This window comes from Cygnus atratus, chromosome 11 (genome assembly GCF_013377495.2).
Source record: "Cygnus atratus isolate AKBS03 ecotype Queensland, Australia chromosome 11, CAtr_DNAZoo_HiC_assembly, whole genome shotgun sequence".
NCBI classification, from domain to species: Eukaryota; Metazoa; Chordata; class Aves; order Anseriformes; family Anatidae; genus Cygnus; species Cygnus atratus.
In genome coordinates this window covers 18,624,241-18,644,349 of record NC_066372.1, presented here as the reverse complement: position 1 = coordinate 18,644,349, position 20,109 = coordinate 18,624,241, and the positions used below count along the sequence as shown (strand labels likewise).

Here is a 20,109-nt window from a genome sequence, read left to right as displayed (position 1 = left end):
GCGCAGCCCTGGCAGCTCCTTTATTGATCGGAGAAATGAAAAACAAACAAACCGCAGACCTGATGCTCTAAGGATCCCTGAAGATCGGATCCAGAGCCTGTTATGCCAGTGCAGAGACTTTAATGGGTCTTACATAAGGCTCCCAAAGGCTTTGGAGAGGATGAAAAAAAATAAATTCGTAGCACTTTCTTTAATGCAAGTATAAAATTGCCTGTAACATCACCGGCAAAACAGTAAATCAATTACAGGCCTGGTAAAGACCGAGTCAGTGTGAACTCTATCAATTGCTTTTTCCCCACTGCAACGGAGGATAACAGTTCTGCCTATGACCAGTGCCAACCTCACCTGCTTTATAATTAGTAAGGTAGTTAAGGGGTCCCTGTGTGCAGGTTCTCGGTGCCAAGGCTTTTCTTTAGTTCCCTTATCAGCTCATCCTTGTTTTTTCCAGGCGTCTTGACGGAGCTGTTTTAAGTTACATTTCAGTGTACCAATACATCTTAAGTGGAAGGTGGAAAATAAAGCTGGATAAAAAGGTGGAAAATAAAGCTGTGTAGCAACAGACAATGCCATACAGAGCTCAGATAGGGACTGGTGTTCCACTACTGCCTGCACATCACTGCCTTTCAGGCTGGACTCTCTGCCCAGCGGGGTCTGTACCGCACCGCTGGCTCTCCCTGCAGCTCTGCCCTCGAGTTCAAGAGCAGACTGGCTTCTGTGGCATCTACTAGGAAAAGCTGATCCTGCCACCACTAAGACCTAACTGCATCTTTACATCCCGTGACTCCAGAGGGGCACAGCACCCTCAAGCCAAACTCCCTACTGGCACAAGCACCCATTTTCCAAAGCAAACAGTTCCTTCAGACGCCTCCGATTCACAATGAGAGGCATCTCCCAGGGCATGTTCCGAAGAAGAGCACTTAGCATCCAGACTCTGAAAAATCAGTTCAGAGCATCTCAAACGAGGCACCTAACTGCACATGTCCCCGCGTTCACTGCCCTTTTGGGAAACCCTGCCTGGGCTCAGCGGGATGGCGCAACACGGCTGGGCTGCAGTCTGCAGAGGAGAGCAGGCTCAACCACAGGCATGTTCTGCTGGCCTTCCGCATTAGCAGTTGGCCCCATGTGAGATTTCACCACTTCTGTATGAAGTGTGTATTTAAATATGTTTAAAAATACAAGCCTATTACCGCTTTACTAGTGTACTTCCTATTCCTGCCTAGCACTTCCTACTTCTCCTTCTGCAGGGCATTGCTGAGACTAACTCACATACGATACCTGTTCTATTTTTTGTGTCCTCCCACACTGCCTTTTTTTTTTTTTTTTTTTGGCTTGTAGGAATACTTTCAATTCACTTTTTAGACTCAAATTAACTTGCAGCTTAACAAGTAGGAAGAAAAACAGAAAACCTACAAGGCTCGTTGCACAGAACTTCAAGCAAGCAGCATGCTTTGCAGGCCTCAAGTGTGCTCAGGTCGCTCCCCAGATGCTCTCCTGGCCCTCCACCCTGCCACACCATCGTAGCAGACTCAGGCGATGCTACTACCTACACTGTGAGGATGGGAAAAAACAGGGCAGAGAGTGCAAGTACCTTTTTCCTTCTCACACAGTGCAACACGCCTCAGATGGGGCTAAGGTGATGTGCCCTGAGACACAGCTGCTGGCTGTAGCCCCACGCACAGAGCTGTAATGCGAAGCTTCACACGGGACTTTCACAAGGAACAAAGTGATACCAGGGGTGCTGCACACACCAATTTTGGCTTCTTCCTCTATTCAGCTGGAAAAATTTATAAGCAAAGATATTCACGCCACCGAACGCAAGCTCCTGTCCTTCACGTGTAAGGCACCAAAACCAGCCGGGCGAACTGCGAAGGAACGACAGCAGAGATCTCATCTGGAGGCCACGCACAGGGTGGGCCCTGGCTACTTGTAGGGCTAACCCCCTGTGAGCCAACCTCAGGCTGTCGCCACTCGATCGCTTGTGAAACTTTCCATACAGAATTGCACCAGCTCCTGCTCTGATAAAGTGACCCGTTAGCTCCTCCGGCTCAGCTCCTCGGACGTGGGCTGGAGACTTGCCTGTGATTCAGGAGGTGGCAGCAGCTCTCCCTCTGAGTCAGTGCTGAGCCACGGCCGAGGCAGGGTTGCAAAGGTCGCTGCCATCGTGGGTCGCCTCTCCCAGATAAAATACGAAGCCCCGGGAGCTGCAGGGCCACCACGGCCCCTCTGACACATAGCTGGTCTGCCCCAAATTCCAGCACGGGTCAATATATTCTGTCTACTTGCCTGCTCTCTCATTTTAACGTCCGTGTCCCTTTTCCAGGCATACTGCATGGGCAAACTTCCCTCAAAAAAAAAGTTGTGAATGCCACAAAATTTCAAGCACCTCTCACCGGCATCGTTGCTCCTCATTATGTAACATTATATACATTACAATGCAGCACACCTTTTCAATATTCATCTCTAGATTTAGCAGGAGAGAAGAGACACCCTCTGGTGCGTTGGGAAGATAATCCAATTCCAGCTCAGAGACACACACAAAGGGCACACGAACACTCTGGGACTTTGAATAAAATTCTCAGTAAGAGAGATAAGCTCTCTAACAAAACTATTCTTACATTTCAGAGGACGATGATTGCTTTTCTACATCTTTGCTGAAATGTCTCCTAGAAACTCATCTGAGAATTAAATGCTAGCTGTAAAATCTTGTAAGATTCAAAGAAAACAAACAGCCTGTAGAAAGGAGATGAATCTCTATTATGTTCTAGACATTCATGTGGTGATATCTTTGGGCTTCCATTGTATTTCCTACAAGAACCACATTATGTCACCTCCATTATATTATGCAGAGCTCTTTAACCCAGTTGAAAAAAACAAAAAGCACACTGCTTCATGAGATACTGCAGCCGCCCCCATACCTCTGCTCGCTTTCTTTCTTTTAATTAGGATAACATGAACCAACCTAGGAGAGGGGAAGCCAGGTCTGAAGAGGCGAGGGAGGTGCTGACTGCACCCGAAGGGGAGTATCATTCTGCACTCCAGTGACAAACCCTCCCTGCTCTGCTGGCAGCGGCCAGCCAAGTCCCGCGGCATCCCCAGAGGCTGCGCAGGGTCCAGTGGTGAAACACGGCTCGCTCGCTTTCGGGGGAAGCGGGCATCCTACTGGGACACCGGCGAGATTCCTGCCACAACCAAGCGAAGCAGCAGCGGAGACACGAGCAGATGCAGTGAGGTGAGCCCACGTTATCGTGCGTTACACTTGCTGACTTGTATTAGTGACGCCGTGGGTGCATTCTCCTCGTGAAGATCTGGCCAAATGCACAGCTGTCAGGAAAAAAAGCCCTAAAGCCTTCCAGGCACCGGTGTACCTTGTGAAAGCTCTCACACCCTACGCCCATCCTTCCTGCCTGAAAGCAGGCTCCAAGCTTTTGGGGTGCTAAGGGGGTCCTCAGCGCTGCAGGAACCATCTGCGGTGTCACTTCCCCGCGGGTCCCACTGAATGGGAGCAGGAGGCTGCATCCAGGCTGTGAATAGACGCATGTAAACAATCGATTCAAATGTGGAGGCTGAATGAGTCACTGCATTCCTGCATTCAAGTTGTGTAACAGGATCCAAATGCAGAACGAGGACCAGCTAACTTAGGGAGTGGACCAGCTAGCTAATAATTATTCTTGGCAGGACTCAGTCCAGAAAAAAATGAGTTTAAACACGTACAGTATGCTTATAAAGAACTAATCCACCAGGGCAGCACCAGGTCTTAAGCTTTCCTAGGGTCACTTGGCCAGTCTTCCAAAAACTGTTTATCAAATAAAACAATCCAGGCATGTAAGGATAGAAGAGTTATACCAATAAGATTTGTATGCCTCCAGTTAGCCAGTTTAACTGAATATATTTACATAACAAACACGTAAGAAATTTCTCAGAATAAAAAACACATTCACAATGTAGAAAATAATTTATACCTTTTCCTCTTCTCAATTCATTATTCACTCAAACTAATTTGCTTATTTGCTGTATCTTTAAAAAGCAAGAAGAACTTGTCAAATCACTATTGCAGAACAAAAATTTAGCAATTCTTAACACTTAGCACAGATTAAAATTCTTCTCGTGAAGAATACTTCACATAGCTTAGTATTCAAACGGAGTTAATTTCTTCCAGAGAGAAACTCATACGATAGAATTCAACAATTTTAAAGATATTCAATAACCAAGTGCTTATGATTATTAGAGATACAATGCTAAACAATGAAAGCAAAACCAAACAAAATCAGTAGCACAGAATAAGCAGAATACATACGGAGAGTGGAAAGAGTTCCCAGAGCTCCCTGTGACGCTGGTGAGAAACGTCTTTAGACAAGATAAGGCAGCCTCTGAATAAAGTACCAGGTTTTGCTTCATAGTTGCTGATAAAATCCAAAATAAGGCTGCAAAAACATTAGCTTCTACTGAAGCCTGCTTACTCACTACAAAGCGTCAAACACACCTTCATCCCACACTTAAAACGCAGATGCCGCCTCCTAATGAACTGCTTGTTGCACGGGGGGAATACCATTATACAATAAGCAGAAGGCTATTTCTTGATGCAGAAACATAACTGGGTTTTGGCTCAGAGAAGTACAGCACTGCCTAGGAACTGAAGGGTTCTGCATTAAGAAACAGCCAAAAATAATTTGGCTGTTCAAAAAAACCCACAAAACTGATTAACAGGAAACAACCTGAAGCTTACATCCCTTCCTAAAGAGAAATTTCCACCTATGGATTTATTACATTGTATAAATGCAGACCTCCTAATCCATCCCACCAATGCATTACTGTAAGTCACTGAACCGAAGCTCAGAGCAAAACTGGAGCAGGCTAGTATCTGTTCAGCCTGAGAAACGATGCTCTGATTTTAGCAGCTTTCATACCCTGAATACACATTGCATCAGTGGCTGGGAACATATTTGCATTCGCATGCTGAAAAAGCACAGATCTTGTAAAACATATTTAGGAACTGCTGAGACATGATACATATATTGACTAATTCCGTAGGCTTTGGGAGAAAATTGGTCTTCAGAGAAATGCTATTCTTATCACCTGAACAGTCCAACGTCATTCTCCTTGCAAGTATAACTCCTCGTTCTGTGCTGTAGATTTTCTAAAATTAAGGCTCAAAGCACTCAAAGATCTTTCATATATTCAGATTTCATTGAAACTAAGTGGCAGCTGGCTAGCGAGTTCTCTTAAAACCTTCCACTCCCAATTGGAACAGGAAAGAAAAAAATCGTCCTATTTACCATTCTGTGGATCCATGTTGCTCTCTCTGGAAACAGCGGATTCCTCAGTTCCCACACACCAGTACATTCTGGGTCGTAGTTGTGAAGATTCAACAGGCAAACTTTCTGCAGCACTTGAAATTGAGTAGTGTTGTCAAAGCTGAATGATCTCTGTCAATTAAGTGCAGGAACGGAGCGACTGCTAGTGAGCACCATCTTGAGGAACCATAATTTACCCTGTTTAAAAATAAACGGTAAAACAAATTAATCATTCTAGTAGAGAAAGTGCAAGATGCTTATTCCTGTCTGAATGTTACTTTGCAGAAAAGCACTCATCATCCTATGCAAATATAAATACAATTATTTCCATAATAGTTTTGTTCAAAGAACACAACGTGAATTAACAGAGGAGACTAACAAAGCTTGCACTATAGAAAAGATAAATGTTCCCAATTTTTCTCCACCAAAGCTGACTCTTTGGTGAGTCTTCGGGTGGAGGGTGGAGGGGGTGGGCAGGGGTCACAGCTGCAGTTTGATTCTCCACAAGCTAGTGTAAAGGCAGAGCATTGAAACGACAAAATGCAGCTGGAAAAATCCTAAATGCAACCTCAAAACCTTTCCCATCCGCAAAGAAGACTGTGGCTCTTGTGCAACTCCACCGTGAGAAACTGAAAAATAGTGACATGGTTACTGAGACCATTCTCTATAGAAAAGAGAAAACAGAGCTACGAGAAACACACCAGCTTCTTTCCCCTCTGCCCAGTCCTTCTAGAGAAGTCCAGCGCTCTCGGAGCAGCAGGCTTCTTCAAACACGTCCAGGGAGGCAAACCAAGCCCTTAGGAGCTCTCGGAGGTTGGCTGCTGCTGTGCAAGACAGCTCTGAAGAAGACTGCACAGCCCAGTCTCCCAGGGCTTCTGACTTCTTCAAATCTGCACACCTGCGCATTTTCTCTCTTCCACCGCTACAGGTGAATTTGCAGCATGTGCCCAGCCAACGCCAGCGCTCCTTCACTTTCTGCTTTCAGTTTCAGCCCGTGAACGCCTCTCAGATGTAACACAGTGCCCTTTACCTTTGATCCTTATTAGATTTTCTCATGCTCGGTGCGTGATGCTGAGGTTTTGATCCAATTTGGCAAAGCACACAGCCCACCTCGTGCTTCAGCAAGCAAGACCCAGGTGCATTGCTTCGTGAGCAGAGGTGGCTTTTGTGCTGGGATCGGGATCAGGGAGTGCATAAGGACACATGGATCCATCCCCACTCTTCAGAAAGCTGCCTGCTCCTCCCTCATTACACAGCATTTTAACCACAAGCCAACACCGTTAAAAAATACTGAACGCTACATCAACTGTTTCCAGGCAAATACTTGAGTTTTAGGCGCACTTAGAGCAAAACTGAGCTTCTGATGACCCCTACTTTGTGGTGCCGGCAGCAGGAACCAAAACTCACAGCCCAAGCGCCGTGCACATCCTGCAAGCTGGGCAGCGGGCGAAGCCACAGGCTGCGGTTTGGCTCTGGGGTGTTTTTCAAAGATGGGAAAAATGATTTGGGTGCCACACAGCAAATAACGACACAGACTGAGAGGCGTGGAGCGGGCTACAGGCAAGCTCTTTCACACACCCCCACAGCCCAACGCCTCCTTCGCGGCAGCACAGCCGCAGCTCCAAGCAGCCGCAGATGTCCACGCAGCCAAGCACCAGTCCGTCCGTCCGTCCATCTGTCCGTCCGTCCCTCCCCACCACAGACCGCAGCAGACACGTGGGGGTGTCGAGGAGGCTGCTGTGCCTCCAAAAAGCTGTCCTGGTTGTTCCCTCTGAAGATGAAGGGGACGTGATGCTCGCAGCACTGAGCCCCTGCCTTCCCGGCACCCTCACTGTCAACGTGCTGAGCAGCTACATCAGAACAAACACTTCCCCATGCAAAAACCAACAGAATAACTCTTTTTAGCAGATGCTGGTTTCTGAAGCGTTTCCTTGCTGTACAACTGGGGCACACCACGTCTGAAAAGCTTTGAGAAAAATCACCCCGCTCCCAATGTTTAAGTCTCTACCCGGATTACTGCCCGGGATGAAACTTTCCTTGTACACAGGGAAAGGAAAAAACTTACGTTAATATTTTTCCTGAAACTTTGATGATCAGTTCCCTTTAACGCCAACTAGTGAATGCTTTAGCTGTAAGTGCACTGCTGCCACACAGCCCCCAAGCAGGCAGTACTGCTCCTGTATTTCCGTATTTTGGGACCTTTGTGTATATACTAAAAACATCCCTGCAGTGCTGTTACCTTAAGCGAGATGCACTCAACTGCAACACGTGCAAACACCAGCTCTTAATTTGATTTAGGGAGAGAGAGCGCCTGGAAAAACAGCACTACTTGGGTGCTATGGGCTCTGCAGAATCTCATTCAGGAGAGAGACTGTGAAGAATACATCTGGGTGCAGGTTTACATCCCGCCTCATGTATTCCCAACGTCTCTCCTGAGCCTCCGTTACTGCCAGCTTTTGGTTAACACCCCAGCACACCCGGCCGTGGCTGCTGCGCCCGGCATCACTTCCCAACCCACAAGCAATCTCCAAAAACTTCAGTTCTTTGACGAAACCTCCTGATGCTTCCCAAGAGCTCATTTAAGGCCCGGAGCTGTGACGGACAAGGCAATGGGGTCTGGAGAGGCGGATGGCACCAGTGGGGCTGGGGGCTCGGATGGGTGCCCCCAAAAGGGCCTGGTGAAGGCTCCCCAGGAAGCAGCAGCGACTGCCTGGTGAGGAGCAGAGTGTGGCTCAGATCTGTCACCTGCTGAGGGCCTTTCGGCCACACAAAAAGCTGCAGAAAGCAGCAAATCGCTGTTGTCCCCTTCACAAAGCGGGAGCCGAGAGAGAGTAAGCCACCCTGCGCCCTACCCGGGTGTAAAGCTCACCAGGAAGCAGGAGCGTAAATCACACCCAGCTTCCCTTGGGTCTCCCCTCTTCCTAGCGGCCACGCCGAGGGGCCGAGAGCAACAAGGGGCTTTTACCCGGGCCGGGCCGGGCACGGCGGAGCCCCCGGCGGCCACCCCGAGCCGAGCCGCCCTTCGCGGGCTCCCTCCTCCCCGGGGCAGCGCCTCCCGCCCGCCGCTTGCTGAGGAGAAGCAGCCCCCCCTCGCCCAAAAACTTCGCTCCCAACTTTTATTTTGCTTTTATTTCTTTTCAGCTCCCCCCGCAGCGTGCTCAGCCCCCCCCCCCAAAGCCCCTCGCCGCCTTCCCCTCAGCGCGGCCCCGGCGGCGGGGGCAGGTGCGTGCGGGGCGGCGGGGGGGGACGGGGCGGCCGTACCTCCTGCGTCCTGCCGGGGCTCGGCGCCTTCTCCTCCTCCTCCTCCTCCTTCTCCTCCTCCGGCCGGCCGCCCGCCCGCCTCGCTGTGCGGCTCGGGAGGCGGAGGGAGGAAGGAAGGAAGGAAAAGGAGCGGGGCAGCAGCGCGGCGCCTCCTCCGCCACCGGCCCCCGGAGGCCGCGGTGAGGGCGCGGGCGGCGCCCCGCGGGGCTCGGCGCCCTCCGCCATGCCGGCGGGCCCGGGCTGTGGTGAGGGGGCTCCATCCTGACCGGTCCCCCCCCAGGGTAGAGGGGCTGCTGCGGGCCTCACAGCCTTCTCCTGGGGGCTGCCTCTTCCCCCTGCCCTGGGGCACGGCCCGGCCCGCTGAGGGGATGTGAGGGGACGCGGTGGGTGAGCTGCCCCTCTCCCGGGCTCCATCTCGGGACACGCTCACCCATCAGCAGTTGGTATCAGTGCTCTCTCTGGGCACGTCTACACAGGCTTATGCTGCTTGTTTTATTTATTTATTTATAATTTTTTTAGAAAAGATTGGTCTCTGGAGGTGAAGCAGCTGAAGCCCCCGTCTCTCAGTCATGTTATCTGGATGGCTTCGTCGTCGCTGCCAACCCGCCGCTGTGCCACGCAGTTCCCAGAGCGCAGGTATCAGGCTGGAAGTGACTCCTGTAGCTTCGTGTTGGAGGCTTGGCCTTACCGATACAGAGACGTTAAAGGGGACTTACCAGAGTCCAACGTTTGCCTGTTTCAGAGCCCTGCCCAGGGCTTTCACTGAGACAGTTTCACAAAGTTGAACATATTTAATGAGGCAACAGATATAACAGTTTCAGAATTGCCACTGATAAATACAGTAGCGCTAATATACAATAATAATGCAAGAAAAATGCTATCCCAGGTATTATTCCTCGCTGAAAGGTGCAGAGCTTACCAAGAAGGTGTCCCTGTCTTGGTGGAGGAGGAGCGCAGCCCGTTGACTGCCTCTTCTAGGTTTCCAATTCCTTCTCCCCCCCAGCTTTTCTTTTTTCCTCCAACTTTTTTTTTTTTTTCCCCACACTTTTTTTTTCCCCTAACACTCTTTTATATCCTAACCTTACCTGTTCCCTTCCTGGGGTGACATTTAGCACGATTTAGTTGAAGAGTTGAGTACTATAGCCACATATGTTTAGCATGTACTTTATTAAGCTCATTATCATATTCAGGGTGTGTTAACTTTAATATTCATTTTATACGTAATGAAGCAAAAGGTTTCACTCAGGCACCATGGCCCTCAAGATTCTGTTCTGCCACCGAAACAGGGCTGTCCCACCAACAATAGACTCCCTTCCTCAGCAGCCTCTCATACCGAGCCTGTGGCCCTCCATCCACAAAGTTGGTATAAGAAACAAGAACCAGCTGCTCAACTTTCAGCCCCTTTGCCCGAGGCTGGTCCTTATCAGCGATGCTGACAAGCCTGACTCTTCTCCACGCAGCGTTAATCTGAGATTTGTTTCTTTGAAAATTGCTCCTTTTCCAGATTGTGGAGGGAGTTTGCGCCTCTTTCGAAAAGCAAAGCCCAAGATCGCCCCCTTTCTTCCGAAGGTGCTACACATGCTGCGCTCCAGCTAGTGTGTTGGTGTCGGACACGTCCTATCCTCATCACAACCCAATTCATTTCCTGATACCAGGGGACTTTCTTCGTGTGTGTTTTGTGTGTTTGTTTGTTCCCTGGCCCAAACCAAGAAATGGGTCTCTGATGACTTCCTGAGGAGGGAAAAAGCCATATTCATTCACTGAATGGCTGCTGCGGTCCAAGATTTGCTCTAGGGTGTTTCTTTGTTATGATTATGGAGACACAGAGAGGATGGGTCTTCATTGGTGCTTTTACCCGTGTTCAGGTGCCCGCTAATCTGCTTTTAGCTGCAACCATGTGAGTGCTATCTGTTTAGCACCCTTTCCACTTTCTATCCAGTCTGCTGTCTTTTATGCCTCATAGCCTGGCTCTTATCCAGAGCTTTCTTACAACTTTTTTTTAGCACCATTGATTAAAAACCCACTGAAATCACATTTTTCCTTTCATTTTGATAGAGACTATAAATTCCCCTAGCAAAAAAATCTCATTTTTTTCCCCCCATATCTCATCCCCCTCTTCCTGGCTTATGTCTCCATTGATTGTGTTACTCACAATAATTCCTTTGTATCTCCAGCCTTCTCCCTTCTAATGTTTGGTCACAAAGTTCCTGAGCGATGCTACTACCAAGTGGAAAATTCAAGGGGCTTGGCTTGGCCTGTGTAGGGAGATGACAGGTATTTGTATCTTTTCTAACATGTGCATCAGATGCGAAGAGAGTTAAAGAAAGCGGGATGTTCTTGCTCTCCGTCCCCACTGCAGATGAAGGAAATAAGACAGGAAAGGGAAGGTGTGGAGCAGAGTCTTACTAGTGATGGCTGTGTCACAAAGGGGTTTAGGAAGCAGCCAGCCCAAGGCAGGACATCCCATCTGGCAGCATGGTCCTCAGTCCTTTCAAATTCTCCATGTTGAGGCTCACCTCAGAAAGCAGAAAGGATCCATCCTGCTCTAAACTGGAAGGAGCTGTGCTTGCCCCTGCCCGATGCAACCCTGCTCTCCTCCCCCCTCTACTTACTTTAAGTGGCAAAAGCAACTGCTTAAAGGGTAAGCTAACAGACACATGACCCAGCTTTTATTTGTAGAGCACTGACCACACTTCAGCACTTTACTTCCCTTGCCCTTTTTAAAACAGGCTATTCTTCACAGATTGCAGAAATGAATCCAAGTTAAGATTCCTTCACAGTCCCCCAGTGAGATACTGAATCCCCACATACACAAATGCAAACACACACTCTGCATTCAGTCCTGCTGAGTGGAAAAGGTACCTTGAAATAAAGGTACCTTGAAATTACATTGCCTCTTGTGAGCCCCATGCACGTTTCTGTTTGGGGAATACTGCTGGGTCACTGAATCGAGGGAAACAGACATCAGGCTGTTCGAGGAAGAGCCCGCTGTAACTAGAGCAATACAGGGCCATTTTGTTTTAGAAGCACGAAACCTTAACTCTTTCCAGTGATCACTTTTATTAACACAATGGGCCAAATTCAGAGTGAAATAAGAAACAGCAGCAGGAGGACTGAGTTGAGTGGAAGTTGCACACTGATGGAAAAGGTCTTAACATGCGCAGTAGAGGGGTCAGAATTATCTTGAGGCACGCTAATCAGTGTAAATAAAGTATTAGTTACTCCTCTGTTAAAATGAGTACAGTCAGCAGAAGTTTCCCTCTTCCCCATCTCACTTTGAGGCATACCAATATGTAGCATTCAAAAAGCATTTCACAAAGTTAAACATTTATTAGGAACAAGAACTATTACAAAAAGATACCCATAGTCTAGATATATACAAGAGGTTTAAACATAGCATTTTCATGTACCTTTAGCTATAAAAATACATTAGATTAACTGTATCCTAATTTATAAATATAGTTCTTTAAAAAAAGTAGTATTTCATATGAAAGCCTTACTGTGCAATGAAAGAATATATACCCTCTAAGGGGTTATTTTAAAGTTAGTGTCTAATGTTATATAACTTAGAAAATTCAGTGTGTAGAGTCAAACCCTGATTTATACAATAAGAGATACATCAACTTTTTAAAAACTTGATACGGGAAAAAAAAAGTGTTGAAATATATATTATACATATAAAGCCAGAATACTAAGATTTTAAGATTTTCAGATGATTTCAGTTACAACCACTGTTTATCAAAAGTGAATATAGAGATACATCAAGATAACCAGCCTTTTACTGTTTGCCTTACCTCCCTACTGTCTGACTGCAGCCCTAGAAAACCGTTAAGTAGGCAAAAGTAAAAATATTTGTCTGAGAAGATGTTTGCGCTCTAAGTGTATTACAAAAATAGAAGCTTATTTACAATGTTCCCATTTGGCCTTTCATGGGGTAGGGAGGACATTTTCTTCACTGGATGGGGAGGTTTACCTGTCCCACATATCCATGGGAGGACAGGCACTTAGTTGTACACAGCTGTTGGAGGTATGTCATTTAAGACATTAAGCAGTGTTGAAGTGCAATTTCAATGTTCAACAACTAATAAGGAAGTTTAGGCTCATGCAAACTTTTTCCTTACTTACCACCACCCACCTTCCTTCCCCCTCCAAAAAAAGGTCCACTCACAACAGAGCTTGTTACTGACTAGCTGTCTCTCTGATCACAGAAGTTACCAGTTAAGTTCCTGCTTGCATCGGAGAATAGAGGTTAGACTTTCATTCCTGCTTCAAGCCCTGACATCCAAAAAACTCCAAGCAAGTCTTTACTAGCACTCTGGGGAGAACTGTCAATATTCCACAGGAAACCTGTATCAGTTTGCTTTCGGAGGATGAGCCCAGTGAGATCAGCTAAACTTCCTAACAAGCTGACACCACTAAATCCTGCATACGTACAGCTCCTGCAGACCTGGGACTTCCCATTCTCTTGCCAGTGGTTCTCCGGTACAGAAACAGGAGGAGGGGGAAGGAAAGCAGTGAACTCAGGATCTGATGACAGCAGGTGGCTTTTCATCAATCTCATAGTAAGTAATGTCTGGGTGTGCAAAGAAATTACAGCAGGAGGTGCTAAGGCATGAACTTAGTGTGACAGCCACTCCGAGGATGCTATTCATGTACGTGCATGCTCATATGACTATAAGCAAGAGACAATTCGAAGCAGTTTATTCCTCAGTGAAGGACCAGCTACAAGACGACGGCACTCTCAGGGGCATTTACTGCAGAGGCGCCGACACACTGAGTTCAGCCATAGCTTATTCCTTGGTAACTCATTTGTACACCCACATCTTTAGCATTCAGTATGTGCTTGGGAGCACCTGCCTTTTTATACTGTACTTCCAGAACTCTATTTTAAGCTACATTCACAAGGGAAAAAGAAGCGGTGAGAAGAGCTTATAAGTTTTACTCTCATAATGACAGCTCTGGCTCAAAAAATGAAGAGATGTTCACACAGCCTGAAAGTGAAAGAGAGAGGAGGACAGCTTCTTGCAGCTCTTCTGCTCCCTCTCCCAGATCAGAAGGACTGGTGTGGGATGTTTTCTGTGGGGTATCTACCATGCTACATGTTTAGAATTCAACTCTGTGTCATCACGGTAAGTACAGTGCAAAATCCTCTTGCAAAAAGTGCTATAGTGAAGGTATGAGATACAATTGTGACTCATTCGGAGCCAGAAGGGCTAGCAAGTCAGTAACTTGCATATGCAGCATGTGTAATGTGTGCACACCAAAACATCAGGTTCAAAGGACACTTTAAAGTCTAGCTCTGTTGGGTGAAATAATGGCCCCAAAAGAGTCCTCCAGGAAACTCCCATCAATCTCATTCAGGGCTAGAATATCACCAATATGGAGGATGCACGTATCTTTAGAGAGACCAAGATAGCTCTTTCAAACAAAATTTCTTTAGATCCTTCCTTGAAAGTTTGCACTCCCATCCAAAACTTCATCTGCAGTCTTCACACAAACTCCATCAACGTCAGTTAAGTTGTATTAGCCCTACTACTCAGGTCCATTCATGCCAAGAGAAACCCACATGCCTCTGAAGGTGTTTAACAATCAACTAATTGTTTCACAATCAACTAATTGCTAAAGGTACCAGAAGTCTCTCTAACACGCCCTTGATGTCCAAGTCCTTCAGGGGTACAGTTTGAAAGCAGATGTCCCGCTGACAGGTGACTGACCAGCATTTTAGTCACAGGTAGCAGACAGATGTACAGCCAGGGACTCGTGTAGTACACGTGTGTGCTATGCTGCCAGTAGGGTCAGTTAAATCAGTTTTCCAAGAGCCAGTTGACAAAATGGAGTCCAGTAGATTCAATGTTTCTAGAGGAAAAAAGTTAGGTGTTTCCATTTTCTTTCCTACCCCTCCCCTCCCACTTGCTCTGAATACACCCCCGATGTGTCACATTCAGAGTGTCAGCATTTTTAGGCCTTCTGTTTTCATGGACTCTTCTGGGAGAGTTTAATGGTGACTGTTTTCACTTCAGTATATTCTGCCAAGGCATATTCACCACTGGAAAAGAAGAGAGAGGAGGGAAAGGGACAAAGGATTGTAGCATGTTAATGTGTGCTTCTCTAAGATAAGAGATTTCTGCACAAGTGCATCTTAGCCACGGATCAACAGCTGCTGCAGATAACATCAGGCCATTAAAACCAGATCTGAACTAACATTCAGCTATACAGCTAACAGCTGTCATTTTGGCTCCCCGCATCTAATAATCTATGTACGCGCAGGTATGTGCACACAATTACACCCTGTCGTTACTGTGGTCACAGTAACTCACAAGATGACACCTTGTGACTCTTGGCCTAGTGAAAACAGTATATTGTGAGACGCCATAAAAACAACATCCACATGAACATACTTATCAGTGCTTAAACAGTAATTGAAGTTACTTTTTCACTGAAAGTAGGCTTCTGTCAACCAGATAACTGCACATCAGGGGGGCACAGTTACTCCAGAAATTGATATTGATGACAAACCCAACCACTGCATTGTGTTGTAGTTGGTGGCAACTGCCCTCATTGCCATGCCTTGCCCAAGGGATATACCCGACATCCTTTAATTAGCCAGGCAGTCAGGCAAAGTAAACCATAAGGTCTCAGTATGTATGTCCCTTTTGAGGATTCATTCATTTGATGCGCTTAGCGAGTGAGGCATCTGAGTATCTCAGAGCAGCAGATGCACCAGAACAGTTGCTAGAAAGGGTTCCTGGAAATAAACCTGCCTTATGAAAGAAGAGGTGCATTAGATTCCTCTGTATGGCGTAATAAAACCCGCCTCTCTCATGCACAAGAATAAAATTAAGATATAAGTCAGTTTCTCAACTCTTCTTCTAACTTGTAGGATGACCTTGTTTTAAAAATGTCTGCATTAGTAACTAGAGAGCAGGAATGTCTGGTAGCCAGCTGAAACAGGTCGGGCTGGGGAAAAGGGACAGAAGGTCCTTCTGTAATTTCCTAAATTACAGGCAAGCTTAGAAGGCAGGGATCTCTTCTTGGAGATCATTCCTTGCTTTTCTAGCTCCAGCACTTGAAAGCTAGACGTGTGATGCAGCTGTAAAGGGAGGCCTAGATACCAGCACGTAAAGGTGGAGGACATTTGAGGTAGATACAAGTGGCCCCACGCCAAAGTGATCTAAAAATCCTTCTTGATCTAAAGATCTAACTAGTAAGAAAAGAATGCCTGCAAGTGGAATTGACTGAATGGAAGTTGTTAATAGTTTATAAAGTAGATGAAGGTACTCCTGAAGGCACTGCTACTGTTCTCAAATCTGTGCTTTATGTCCACACTGTACTGGCCTAGCACCAACCTGTGGAGCAAGCTGCAAGCCTGGTGGTTTAAAAGCAAATTCAACAATATTATTACCAAGTCATAATCACTACTGCATTTACCAACCATATATAAACAAAATACTGAGCAAAACTTACAGTTCTCTGCCATTGCCTGACATTTTAAAGCCACCAAAAGGAGCCTGTGCATAGAGTGCATTGTAACAGTTGATCCTATGATAAAAACATAAAGACAATTCAATACCAGGGAGAAGCAAGGTGATGACAACAGCAGCGTTACAAAAGGCTGAAATCTGTTACAGTTCCTTCACTCGAGAAATCAGATTGTAGCAATATCATCTTATTTTGCTACAGAAACAGAAGACATTTGAGTAGTGCTCCGAGTCTGATTCATATCTCATTTCATAATCTCTAATGGCTAAGGCATTCATGCTAGAGCTGGAATTTATGTTGTGTTCAGGGTCATGCTTAAGGGTAGATGAAAGTCTGCCCCAATTTAATGAAGTGCATTCTGAAACAAACATGCTTACACAAAGTTGTCTGAACACTCACAAACAGGCCCTACCACCCACTTCCAGGTATAGAAGAACAGCTGGCCTGCATTAGACACTTGTGTCACAGGAAAACAGAAGCACTAGCCCCTTTTCTGTAGACAACGGGTAGGAGGAACTAATGCAGATGCCTCCTCAGCAGTTTAGGGAGATGAAATGACTGAAGAGAGCCGGTTATGGCTTGGTGCAGTAGGACTGCACCTTCACGTGTGTACAGTACATAGATCCTTCAAAGCCCAACATCCCTTTTTTATTTAAATATTTTTCAAAGAGGTGAATTCTTCTGGCACAAATTCTTGAAATCAGTCCTCTGTATGCATCAAGTTCAGAGACCAGATCAAATTCCTATCTTCAGTGGGAAAAAAAATATCAGAATTCCACCTTTAAAACTATTCTAATATAAAATAAGAAATGTTGTAAGTAAAATAGCTACTTATCTTTCTGACAGTGGTACGATGCCATCTACTGCCCATAATGGTTTGTGCAAGACCCCAGTTGATGCTACCTTATGATCGATTGTAAGAGTTGCTCTTTTCTACATACATGATTTTGGAAGGCATCACGTCTGGCGGAACTTAGTACAACCCTTACATTTTCAGAGTTCTCCAGATGTAAAGAACTACAACGACTGAATGAACAAATGCACCATTTCGTGCCAGATCGTCTGGTCCTCACCGCCTTATTTTGATGAATGGATGTTGCTTAGGAGAATATCAAGAATTGAACAGACTACTAACACATCTGACCTCCAGCATTTACACGGGATTACAAATCATACAGCCCTCCCCACTCCCAGCATACAAAAGCACAGCCCAAACTGAGATCTCACACTGCTTACCAGACAGTTCCTGACTGCAATGCAGAAGCTAACATTAATGCTCTGTCCAGATTCTTTGTGAACACCGCAGCCGTGAGTCCATACTCAGTATTGTTGGCTCTTCTTATGACCTCTTCTATACTCTTGAACTTCATAATTGGCTGAACTGGCCCAAAAATCTGCACACAAATTAAACATTAGCATGGGACAGCCTTTGCTACTCGCGGTAATTTTGAAGTAATCAGAATCAGAAGCTCTGTTTGGATACTATATTTGAAGTGTTATATACTAGCTTTTCTAGAAGTCACTGATTGAGTCTCTTAAAAACTGGTCACTAAACTGAATTTAAAGAAAGTACAGTGATGTGCTGTAGTGGTTAATAAATGCAAAGATCCAACATCTAGCGGATCATCTACAACAATCAAATAAGCAGTTAGATCTGGACAAGTTTCAAATGATTCATCCTTACTCCATTTACAATTCATTCCACTTTTGGACTCAGAAGAAGTTGAATGCATTCAAAAAGAAATTAATGTACTTCAAGCATTGCAAGTTTTCTTCTTTGGCTTTAACTTTGCTTCTGCAAGTGTATGCAGTTAATTTGCCTGCAGAGCATTTACCACGGATGCGTTTGACCACAGACTTGGCATCCCAGGTTGTTAGCACAGAAGCAGCCAGCACACACAATACTTCCCAGTTTTGGGAATGGAATCTCCCATCACGAACGCTAACAAAGGTGGGGCCTGCGTGGTCTTGCAATACAATAATCATTCCCCTACTGAAGGTGAGATAAAGTCTCACTTGTGCCCCATTGAGGGCTAGGCTAACCAAATTGCCTGGCCCTTCGGCCCATACAAGTGTTTCTATTTTTCACCCTTTTGGAAGATGCAGGTATTTAACTGGAGCCTTGATCCTAGGCAAAGAAAAAATGTGCATTTGCAACAAAACCGTATATGAATGAAACTGGTTAAAGCTCATGAATCATGACTGGGGATTTGGAGTCAGTTCATTAAAAAAAAAAAAAGGCCTGTCATGGGATTTTCAACTTTTATCCCCCTCTATTTTTAGAATGCAACTCATGCCCAGACTGACTGATATCTTTCCCAGGTTCCTTGGAGATTCTGCGGCAGATCTGAGACATCTAAATATTTTGTCGGGAATGAACAGTAAGCAGCCCCATAAAATGCACTAGGCTAAGCTATAAAAAACAAGTGCCAGTTGGACTTCAGCAGCTACTTATTTTCCATTGGGGAACATGATGAAAAGTAGATTAACTATATTTCAAAGGAATATCACAGGATCTAATCACATGCAGCTTGTTCATTTTTTCTGCATATGGATAATGGAAGCCAGAGTATTAGATCTGCATTTTGCTGGCTTTGACCATATTTCTTATTGGGAAAAAATGGTCAGTCTCAGGGGATTTCACCATGGGAAGAGAATCTGAGATTATTTCAGACGCTAACACTACTTGAGAAATGTTCTTCAGTAGCAGCATAGCAAGGCCATTCCTTCCCTGCTCCCCAGCGTCAGGTCCCAGAGTTCTCGTTCCCTCTTTCTGCAATAAAGCAACTCCTTTTTACAAAGAAGCGGGTCAAGAACACACATCATACTCTCCCCTATCACTTGGAATCAGCATGTATTGAAATCAGCTAAGCAATTTCAAGTTTACTCAGTAGGAGGTGTGTGAGAGCACATGGCACATACAGCCATCAGTCTGTACAGGGGAGTGTGTAATTCTGTCTTCAGAAAACCTTCCAAACTACAGGGCAACATTGAATTGCTCCAGTCTGACACTACTTCAGTTATTTTTACTGAGCTTTAAAATCTAGGATTCTGTCAGAAACCAGTCCATCATCACTATTCACAAATAGCATTTACAGCAGCTACATCTAGATAAGGCGTTTGTTTTTATTTTCTGTTATATCAAGTTCTCTTGAAATGAGACCCAAAAGCCTTCAGGTAATGATACCTACTAGATTTTTATGTGGGTTTGTTACTGTACAGTGAGCACACTCACAGGGCTACTTCACTTTTGGAAAACAAAATAAAATGGGGGAAAGCAGCAAGGCAGTAGAAATGGCTGGCAAGCAGGCACTCTATTAGTTGCACAAAAGAATAAAATGCTGCTAAAATATTTTGGCAGCATTTTTGCCTGTGCTGCTCTCCTCCTCACATCCTCTCCCCCCCCCCACTCCGGATTCAAGCTCACCTTGCAGACACTTCATCAGAAGAATATGGATTTCACAGTTTTTAGGATGTTGTAATAAGTAAAATATGTGAAATTTCTATTCTCCTTTCAAGTCTTCACTTCAAACCACGACCACACCTCTTTTCTACAGCTGCTTTCCCATTTACATCATGGGAATGCATCTAAAGGTTCAGGTGACTTGTACTGTACCTCTTCTTTGGCAATACGCATGTTGTCAGTGACCTCTGAAAACACAGTGGGTTTTATAAACAGGCCTCTGTCTTCAATGGCAAGACCCCCACACTCCAGCTTAGCACCTTCTTTCTTCCCACTTTCTATCAGCTCCAGGATCTTATCAAACTGGTTTTGGTCAATCTGTCAGACAAAAAGAAAGAAAACATCAGTGATTTGCCATCGCTGTTCCAGAGGCTGAGACCTGCTGCTGCCACGTTGTATATCCAGGGACATGTTTGCAGGGCACTGCTAGAGCAGGTAAGTTTACATCTCATCTATGACTGCAAGTCAGGCAATAAGCACAATGAAAGACAGGAGATAGGCCCTGAGCCACAGAAAACAGAAGGTGAAGGTACATATGGTAGTTTAATCTAATAGTTTGCTGCCACACGGAGGGAGTCTCTTCACTTTCCCTTCCGCTGCATCCCAGACATGCAT

General features: G+C 45.7%; 2 protein-coding genes and 1 long non-coding RNA gene across 4 annotated transcripts in view; 1 reads left to right on the top strand and 2 right to left on the bottom strand.

The window, feature by feature from the left end:
• The window catches only part of LRRK1 (leucine rich repeat kinase 1), a 76,712-nt gene extending 68,059 nt beyond the window's left edge, over positions 1-8,653 (bottom strand). For both annotated transcript variants that reach the window (XM_035554780.2, XM_035554781.2), the window contains exons 1-2: positions 8,553-8,653; positions 5,274-5,489 (exon numbers count right to left, since the gene is read on the bottom strand). In XM_035554780.2, the coding sequence (XP_035410673.1) occupies positions 5,274-5,340 (67 nt within the window). In that variant the 5' untranslated portion in view covers positions 5,341-5,489; positions 8,553-8,653. The remainder of the gene's footprint in view (positions 1-5,273; positions 5,490-8,552) is intronic.
• On the top strand, positions 8,644-10,577 carry LOC126913436 (uncharacterized). Its single transcript, XR_007708728.1, has 3 exons — positions 8,644-8,731; positions 9,072-9,188; positions 10,057-10,577. It is a non-coding gene; the product is annotated as an uncharacterized LOC126913436 (long non-coding RNA).
• A 1,016-nt stretch (positions 10,578-11,593) lies between these two features.
• Positions 11,594-20,109, bottom strand: part of ALDH1A3 (aldehyde dehydrogenase 1 family member A3) — a 37,096-nt gene continuing 28,580 nt past the window's right edge. Inside the window, exons 10-13 of the mRNA XM_035554621.1 lie at positions 19,648-19,812; positions 17,268-17,425; positions 16,017-16,091; positions 11,594-14,598 (exon numbers count right to left, since the gene is read on the bottom strand). Of these exons, the coding sequence (XP_035410514.1) occupies positions 14,526-14,598; positions 16,017-16,091; positions 17,268-17,425; positions 19,648-19,812 (471 nt within the window). The 3' untranslated portion in view covers positions 11,594-14,525. The remainder of the gene's footprint in view (positions 14,599-16,016; positions 16,092-17,267; positions 17,426-19,647; positions 19,813-20,109) is intronic.